Source organism: Austrofundulus limnaeus, unplaced genomic scaffold, assembly GCF_001266775.1.
Source record: "Austrofundulus limnaeus strain Quisiro unplaced genomic scaffold, Austrofundulus_limnaeus-1.0 Scaffold273, whole genome shotgun sequence".
NCBI lineage: Eukaryota > Metazoa > Chordata > Actinopteri > Cyprinodontiformes > Rivulidae > Austrofundulus > Austrofundulus limnaeus.
Genome location: NW_013952675.1, coordinates 120441 through 129409, shown reverse-complemented (window position 1 = coordinate 129409; position 8969 = coordinate 120441). Strand labels below are relative to the sequence as shown.

General features: G+C 36.7%; 2 protein-coding genes across 4 annotated transcripts in view; both read left to right on the top strand.

Annotated features, from left to right (window-relative positions):
- The first annotated feature begins 1190 nt into the window (after positions 1 to 1190).
- Positions 1191 to 5608, top strand: pole2 (polymerase (DNA directed), epsilon 2). 2 transcript variants are annotated; one of them, XM_014020940.1, is made up of 20 exons: positions 1191 to 1298; positions 1704 to 1804; positions 1912 to 1987; positions 2099 to 2176; positions 2327 to 2420; positions 2501 to 2575; positions 2674 to 2757; positions 2832 to 2888; positions 2981 to 3029; positions 3143 to 3215; positions 3372 to 3544; positions 3633 to 3722; positions 4253 to 4307; positions 4412 to 4471; positions 4563 to 4640; positions 4732 to 4840; positions 5047 to 5093; positions 5171 to 5223; positions 5305 to 5372; positions 5459 to 5608. In XM_014020940.1, exons 1-19 carry the CDS (start codon positions 1228 to 1230, stop codon positions 5334 to 5336), a joined length of 1455 nt encoding a protein of 484 aa, XP_013876394.1. In that variant the 5' UTR covers positions 1191 to 1227; the 3' UTR covers positions 5337 to 5372; positions 5459 to 5608. The 2 variants fall into 2 exon arrangements, with proteins under 2 accessions (XP_013876394.1, XP_013876393.1); XM_014020939.1 differs by having other exon boundaries at positions 5047 to 5223.
- Positions 5609 to 6690: 1082 nt separating this feature from the next.
- The window catches only part of klhdc2 (kelch domain containing 2), a 7032-nt gene continuing 4753 nt past the window's right edge, over positions 6691 to 8969 (top strand). Inside the window, exons 1-7 of one of the 2 annotated variants that reach the window (XM_014020936.1) lie at positions 6691 to 6785; positions 7276 to 7579; positions 7674 to 7753; positions 7850 to 7967; positions 8050 to 8162; positions 8318 to 8402; positions 8634 to 8717. In XM_014020936.1, coding sequence (XP_013876390.1) covers positions 7301 to 7579; positions 7674 to 7753; positions 7850 to 7967; positions 8050 to 8162; positions 8318 to 8402; positions 8634 to 8717 — 759 coding nt within the window. In that variant the 5' untranslated portion in view covers positions 6691 to 6785; positions 7276 to 7300. Of the gene's footprint in view, positions 6796 to 7275; positions 7580 to 7673; positions 7754 to 7849; positions 7968 to 8049; positions 8163 to 8317; positions 8403 to 8633; positions 8718 to 8969 lie in introns of both variants that reach the window. The other variant, XM_014020938.1, reaches the window with a different exon arrangement.

Here is an 8969-nt window from a genome sequence, read left to right as displayed (position 1 = left end):
TCAGTGTGAAGTTTATGATTGACTGCTGTCGCGAACTGCCTTTTTTCTCTCTGACCTGAGGCTAAAATATATATGTATGTATGTACATATATATAAACTTGCTCTCATGGTTGCAGACATTGTTTTCCAATAGAAAGTAGAATGTCTAAAATAAAACCTAACTTCATGTTCTTTTTATTATTACACAGCTGTGTTTCTTGGAGGGAGGACATTCACATGACTGCAACTTAGATAAATGTTAGAAACAGGTGTCAGTTTTGGTTGGAGGCTTCTTTGGTTTCTTATCTGCAGTGATAAGATGTCCTTAACCCCTTTAAATTACCATTTAATTTATATGTTTCTCTCAAAGAAGGGGGAACAAGGTTGTTTTTTTTTAATAACTGCAAATCTTACATAAAATGTTTTAGAATTGGAAAAATTAAATCTGAAAGAAAAACAGAAGCCAGTCAAAGTATTGATCTAGGACTTATCTTTCTCTGTAAATTTAGGAGGACAGTTTGTCTTGAGGTGAAGGAGTTTGTGTTCGATATTATCTCTCCCCAGGTACATTTAAAGCATGTTACATCAATATCATTGATCTTTTTGAAGTCAAGCACATATTAGATCTTTTAGGTCAACATCTTTTTAAACCTAAATGTTGAACCTTAATGTATGTTTGGTCTTAATGATTTTTTTTCATAAAATAAATAAGCTGTAGCGTTGTGTATGCTTAGAGCATACTGCAAGTTTGTTTCCCTAGAACTTACAGGGAAACAAATTTACAGCAACCATTATTATCATTATAATATTTAAATCTCAAAATACAAAATAAAAGAACAAGAGCCAGGATGGAAAAATAATTCTATACTAGTTATTTAAACTTTTATCATAGGAAGGTGTGTTTTTATAATTATTTTAGACTCAGGAAATCCCCACTATCACTTGCAGTTGAGACACAAAATTAGGTTAGCATTCAGTTTATAAGAAAAAAACTGAATAACCTTGCATTTGTAACATTATTGAAAATTAAGAAAAAAACATTCAATAYATATATTAGCTGATGCTTGTAAATTTTAATAAATTTAATAAGGTGCTGTTTAGAAGGCCATAAAAATTGTTGCTTTGTTTTTGCCTTTAATTTCACAACATGGTGGCTTTATTTTGTTAAGATTCGTCTTAGCGGAAGTGATGAAATAAAAGCGGAAGTTAGGCTTTAGCGCCAAAGCTTGAGCTGGGAAAGAAACAATCATGGATGTTTCTCGCAAAATAAAAACAAAAGTTACATCAGGMTTCAAAATGAGGGGGCTCATACTTCGGCCGTATGTATTATTTTTTTATATATATTTTATCACTGTTTCTGTGTTTTAAATGTTTTTTTTAACTAGTCTTTGTTTTGTTTGTCGTCATTAGGAAGTTTTTCGCGTGTCAACCTAAAGCTTTCTGTTCTGTCAGTCTGTCATTACAATAACAACGGGTGGTGATGGCATTTTGAGTTTTCATGTTTTTAAAGACTTTTTGTGTTTTCTGGTCATTTTGTTTACAATTTATGTTTGAACTCTTTCAGCTCATATTGAGTGATTAAGTTTAAATATTCATTTTAACAAGAAGCATTTGTTTTAACATTATTGCGTTGTCATCATGAATTATATTTATATATGATTTTCACATTAAAACACCCCCTCCCCCAAGTAAGCAGTTGTTTGTGTTTTTTGTCTGTGTTGTAGTGAAGCCAGTAAATACCTTGTGGAGGTGCTGGAGTCAGTCGATCACTCTGAACTTGATGATATCATTGAAAAAGTCCTTGATGCAGTGGAAAAGCAGCCCTGTAAGTTCCCATGTGTTTATCTCATATTTTGTTCAAATCTTTATGTGTTGATCAGTGTTTTCAGATTATAAATACAATGGTGTTTTTTATTATTATTTCTACAACAGTGTCTTCCAGTATGATYGAGCTGTCTGTGGTTGAGATTGCTGTGCAGGACTGTACTCAGTCATGTGATGAAACCATGTAAGTGGAGCAGCAGATCTGTGTTTTCTGTAGATGACAGCATTTTGTGTTTTGGTGAATTAAACTGATCCACCATGAAACTATTATTTAAGCTGATGAACTCTCTTCCAGAGACAACGTCTTCAACATCATCGGCGCGTTTGACGTGCCCAGATACATTTACAGTGTGGAGAGAAAGAAATTTGTACCGTAAGTAAACTGATCATTTGCTTTTAGATTATTTTTATGTGGCCTTAATTTAGTTACATTCAATTGCCGTTATCTGGATGCACATTTATGGTTTTATTCATTAAATGCTTTTATTTTGAAGCAAACTTTTCCTCATGTCTGTTTGTGCAGCATCAGTATGACCAGCCATCCAGCTCCCAGTCTGTGTGGTTTGGCCAAAGACAAAGCTGAGCTCTTCAGGGAACGYTACACAATCTTGCAGCAGGTTGGTAATGGCTGATCAAACGCCCGGTTTGTTTCTGCYATGTTTGTCGCTGAGTTCATGTGAGCGCTTGTCTTTGTTAGCGYACGCACCGCCACGAGCTCTTCACCCCACCAGCAATAGGAGCTGCTGTTGACGAAGGTCAAAACAAATTTCAGGTAGAAGAGCTGAAACCAGCTGTGGTGGCAAACAATATTTTTTGCCTACATTGAAGTCTAAATTTATTTGACTTTCGTATTTATTTTGTTCTTTCTAGCTGAGGACAGTAGAAGCTTTGCTCGGTAGCACGGCTAAACTTGGAGAGGTGATTGTGCTCGGAATGATCACGCAACTGAAAGAGGTGAGTCAGTGGATAGTTCAAACACTTTCTTGTATTATGTTTTATTCTTAAACATCTCTTAATGTGTCTTTAAGGGTAAATTTTACCTGGAGGACCCGAGTGGAACAGTACAACTTGACATGTCCAAAGCAATATCCTTTGAACGGARTGAGAATTCTGTAAACAAATTATTGTGATAATCTGTGGCTTTTAAACTTGTTCCGTTCCTTAGCTCATTTGGCACCAGTTTCATAATGGTTTGTATACGGAGTCCTGCTTTGTGCTGGCAGAAGGTAMGATTTTAGAGGAAATAATAGATGCACATTCAAATAAAACATCTCAAATAGCTGCAAATATGCTTTTTCGTATGTAGTGCAGAAGAAGAACTTTACCCTCTGTYCTATAGGTTGGTACGAGGACTCTGTGTTTCACGTCAACGGCTTCGGATTTCCACCGACAGAACCTTCATCAGCTACAAGGTCAGTGGTGCTGGAGGAAACCGTGTGGCTGTGTACATTTTACTAGAGCATTAAGTTAAGTATGATGTACCCAAAATATTATTYTTTATTATTAAATGTGTGAACATTTTACAAGCTGCTTTGCTACACTCTGCCTGCTAACTGTGTTAATTATAGGGCGTATTATGGCAACATCAACTTCTTCGGAGGCCCGTCCTCCACTTCGGTGAAAGCTTCCGCTAAACTAAAGCAGCTGGAGGAGGAGAACGAAGACGCCATGTTTGTGATCGTCTCCGACGTCTGGCTGGACTGCGTGGAAGTGATGGACAAGCTCAACATCATGTTCTCAGGTCTGATGGTGCAGCGTTGGCAGGTGAAGATAAGCTCTCTGTGAGGAGCTGGTCACGTTGTTTGTTTGTTTTTTGTTTTTTCTGACAGGTTATGCTGCCATGCCTCCCACCTGTTTCATTCTGTGTGGAAACTTCTCCTCTGCCCCTTATGGGAAAACRCAGATTAAATCACTCAAAGGTGAGTCTGTGTGTCAACAGTTTATTCTGTTTTGTGATTTTTTTTTTTTTCTGTCAAGCACTCAAAAGCTGTAACTGCATCGACCAACCAAGTTATGGGGAACAAAGCGTGAACACAAAGCACCCACTGAGTCCTGTGATGATTACACTAATGTTTATTCACATGACAGGAACACATCCTGAATTTGGACAAATTGTAAGAAAGTCTGTCTATAATACTCTAACTCATAACATTTTAATTGATTAAAGCAGAAATTACTGTTATGAAATGTATCATCTTGAAATAACTGTTAAATGGATGTATAAATTCCAGAATGCTAACATGGTTTATGATTTAAATTTCAAATCAAACCCTATGTTTTGCTGTATGACAGACATTATCTTTAAGAGAAATTACATCCTGACATTTTTCACACTTTAAGAAAAACTAAATTCAAGTTACGAGATAAATCATTAACTGTTTAGTGTTTTTCTGTTTGGCTTAAATAAGCTTTCACACACAGTGTTTAACCTTTTTCCTTTTTTTATTAGAAACCCTGAAGGGCCTTGCTGATGTTATTTGTTCATATCCCAGCATTCACAGCAGGTAGGGTCTTTGTTTCCCTCTCAGTTCTACATTGACACGTTTCCGTCTGTTCAAGCTTCAGTGTGTTTGAGTTAAACATGTTTTTTTTTTTTTCAAACCCACAGTAGCCGCTTTGTGTTTGTTCCTGGTCCTGAGGACCCTGGTCCAAGCACCATACTGCCAAGGTAAACATCTGTTTTGGGTAATTTTTTTTAACATCTTTTGGGGACTTTTCTTAGTGCTTTCAATAAATGAGGACAAACATTTTCTTCCCAGACCGCCTTTGGCAGATCACATCACAGAGGAGTTCAGAGAGAGAGTGCCGTTCTCTGTGTTCACAACCAACCCATGCAGGTCAGACAAAGCTTTCACTTGAATATGTTATGTATAATATTCGTAACTAATTGAACGACTGTAAATCTGACATTTACTGTGGTTTGTTCAGGGTTCAGTACTGCAGCCAAGAGATCATCGTTATCAGAGAAGACCTGGTCAACAAGATGTGCAGGAACTGTGTCCATTTGCCCAACAACAATCTTGACATCCCAAATCACGTAATTTTTTTAAATCTTACCCAACATAAACCAGAGTAATTTCAKTACAGTAAAGTTTGCCTGCATCATTCTAATGTAGATGTTTTTGTGAAGATTGTTTATTTATTAAGTCTGGAAACTTTGGTTATTTCTAACGCAAAATAATCAAAAATACAACATGCCTCCTTACTTTATTACAATTATCTATTTTCTCTTCCTCTCCTCAGTTTGTGAAGACCATTTTGTCCCAGGGTCACCTGACTCCTCTGCCTCTGTAYGTCAGTCCTGTGTTCTGGGCTTACGATTATTCCCTGCGTGTCTATCCGGTGCCTGATGTCATTATTTTCGCAGACAAGTACGATCCCTTCAACATCCCCAACACWGACTGCCTTTGTTTCAACCCGGTATGAAAGTTCAGCCAACTCAAAATGACAACCATTGTTTTTTGTCATCTGTCTGGATTTTAAGATGTTTTGTCATTTCAGGGCTCATTCCCCAGAAGTGGCTTCACATTTAAGGTGTACTATCCATCCAGCAGGACTGTTGAGGACAGGTGGGATGCATTTTTAAACTCAACTCTTATTTAGGTTGTGAAACTTGTGTTTATAAGTTGTAACTGTATTTTTTTTATTTTCACAGCAAACTACAAGGACTCTAAAGGAAGTGGTGGACKTGCAAGCAGTGGTTCCCAAGTGTTTTTATATCATTTTGTATAATACTTTTCAATTTAACTTGTAATCAAACAACTCTGTGTTTTGTCCTGAATAATAAAGATTTTATTCTTTGTAATTCTGAGAAATGTTTTTAGAGGTTTACTGCAGAAAAATAAATATCCAATATATGTATTTTAATGGGAATTTTACTCYATAATGTCCAATGGACACTTTGTATGTTTAAACATAACACAGGAATAGTTTTGTGTAAAAAAAAAAAAAGTCAAATTTATTGTTTGGCTAAGTCATACATTTTTGCTACCAAAGGGGAAAAAAAGAATGATATATAATACATATTAGTATAATAGAACCTCATAAATATAAAAACAAACATTGTTGTTTTTTTTTTTACCAATTAGGAGATAAAAGCATATTTTATGTTTTAAATAAAAATGTAGCTTCTCTGAATAAGGACAACCAGTCTAAAACCAGTTCTCAAATAAAGATGGAAGTTCTCAGGAGAATATATTCATGTATATATTTTTAATCAAATATATAGTTAATTAAATAGTTTAAATAATTATAATAAATACAAAATTAGTGAGCACAGTTGATAAAACAACATATTGCCTCTAAAGAAGGAGGTTGTTACGTCGTTTTTTCCCGTTACTCTTTTCTCTCACTGACCAATATTAAATTTAATAAAACTAATAAGGCATGAAAAAGCAAAATAATAGGTTGAGATAATAGGTACTACAGTAAATGTACTTGTTTTAGTCTTTATTTCCAGTTTTAGGTGTTTATAATTACAGTTTTTGTTCACAAAAGTAAACATCAACAAGCAAAAAAAAAAAAAACTTATAGTGCCATAGTATCATAATCATAAAGTTTCTGTTATGGATTTAAGTTTTGGTGTGCCACCCCTGGTTTTTCAGATTTCCCCAGGTTTTTTGCTGCAGGCACCACTGCAAAATCAAAGTTGTCATCTAATTTGACTTATTTTATTTTGAAAGTGTCGCATAGTTGAGATGCATCAGGACTTGTCGCATAGGTAATTGACAGTTTTAACTATTTGTAAAAATGGCTCCGTGCTTTTAAATACTGCTAAACTAAAGCGAGTTTTTTTTTTTGTGTAAAGGAAGTCATTTAAAGCTAAAGCTAAGTTAAACTAAGTAGCTTGGTAAAAATTGAATAATTGGTGCGTGTTGGATTCAGTTTCCGCTTTAAATTGTTTACTTCCGGTTACGCTTCCATGGCGCTTGCGATGACCTCAAAAACATAAGATTGCTTTCCAAATTGTTGGGAAATTAAAGGTCTGTAAAGGTAGAGGTTTCGACTTACTCAAACACATTTGACTCGTACTATTTATATTTAGGTAAAATTTGCTTTCGTCCCGGGAAATCTAATTTTAACTCGGTGTTTTTGGCTAATTGTGGGAGTGTGTWATAACCTACAAGCTAACGAACATGACAGATGGCTGCAATTTTCTGTGGAGCTCGGCTAACAAGACCTGGCGTTTTTAATTGACATTTTATTTGAATTTYCGTGACCTTAACCTGCATTTAGGCTAACGGCTAACTTTGTCTTATCAACCTGTTTCGCTAACTAAAGCAAACAAAAAAAGTTCGGCTAATGGTAAAGGAAGACTGTCGCATTAATTAGACGACGCTTTTGTGCGTTTGTTAGGCTGACAAAGGCGGTGTGTGTGTCATTCATGGACGTTCAAAAATACAAGGGCTTATTTCTGTTCAAAACCAGTTGGATAATAAATTAGCTCAWATCCTTTTTGATTTCTCTTGTCAGCCTCACCTGTTTCCTGTTTCCTGTCATGGCTGAGAGAGRGGCAGAGATGGAAGAGGACGCAGGAGACCTGCCAGCTAGAGAGGATGACAACGAATCAGACAGAGATGACGATGACCGGCTGTTTGCCATTGCTTGGGTGGTAAATAATGACATGGGTGAGGATGAGGAAGATGATGARGTGGAGGATGAACAGCCAGCGGACACTGAAGTGTCCGAGTCGATCGAGTTGGACATCCCAGCTGAGCGCAGCGGACATATCGCTGTGGTTGACAGAAACATTATGTATGTGTGGGGCGGGTACAAGGTAAGACCTGAAGCTCGATTTCATTGCATATAGGTGTATGTATAAACCATTTTTCTGTTTTTAAATTAACACTATAATCAATTTTCTATACAAGAATGCCCAAAACCACGGATTCTTTGACTTATATTTGCCGAGAAATGAGATCTGGACCTACAACATGGAGTCTGGAGTGTGGTAAGAAAATAAAATTGCAAACAAATAACCCTTTTGTCAGGCATACGTGTTTTGCATCATCGTTTTCTTAAAAGAAATGTTGCAAAATCGTCACAGGACGAAGCACGTGGCTGGAGGGAACCTGCACACGTCGATGTCAGGCAGCTGTGGCGTGTGTGTCGACGGCGTCCTCTATCTCTTTGGTGGCCATCACGCCAGGGGAAACACAAACAGGGTACAATTTTTGGCGCTGCATTAGCTTTACAGCATATTTGATTTTATGAGCGACAGAGACATGTTGGTGCTGCTCGTTGCAGATCTACCGCATGCCTCTGAGAGCTCGCAGCCTCGTGTGGGAGGAAATGAAGGATCTGAAAGGACTTCCTCCGTCGAACAAGGATAAGCTAGGATGCTGGGTTCATAAGAACAGGTGAGGTTTGAAATACAGTGACTTCTAAATCATTTAATTATGCATTCAATAAAAAAACAGTTTAGGCTTTACATTGTTTTGATTGTTTACAAAAATAGTTAAGATGTATTCATAAGAAGATTTAAGTGAGTTTATATGATCTGTCATGTTTACAGATTAATTTTCTTCGGGGGCTATGGTTACGCTCCTCAGGGATCTCATCGAGGAACATTTCAGTATGATGAATCGTCTTCTCTTATGGTCTGTATAAAATGAAATTCCTGAAATAAAAATAATAATAATGATAAAATAAATAAAAAATGAAATCGTTGCTGTAAAACTGTCAAATCTGTTGAATCCTAACAGGAAATGTATTAGTTTCTGCGTTTTCCTCAAAGACATTGTATTTATTATATAAAACCAGATAGTTCTTTTAGGAACCAAGTGTTCTTGTGTTCCGTTTTTTATTATTCTTGTTTGCTTCTGGTGCAGTGGGACAGCCCAGGACGAGGCTGGAACAACCACATCCACGTCCTGGATCTGGAGACATCCATGTGGAGTCAACCCATCACTCAGGTAAAAACAGTCACACTTCAGTTTACATCAGCTTACATAAAGACCTGTGAGCAGTGGCGGAGCTAGACATTTTTCTCAGGGGTGGCCAGACTGGGACCACTACTCACACAAGGGTGGCCAGAAAAATTACATAATTTTTTACTTGAAAGTTTCTGCAGATATTTGTGTTTTTGTCATTTCCTTATGTCCTCATACAGGCAGAGACTACCTTACAAACAGGTGCAGAACCATTTAAAAAAAAAAGGGTAGTGG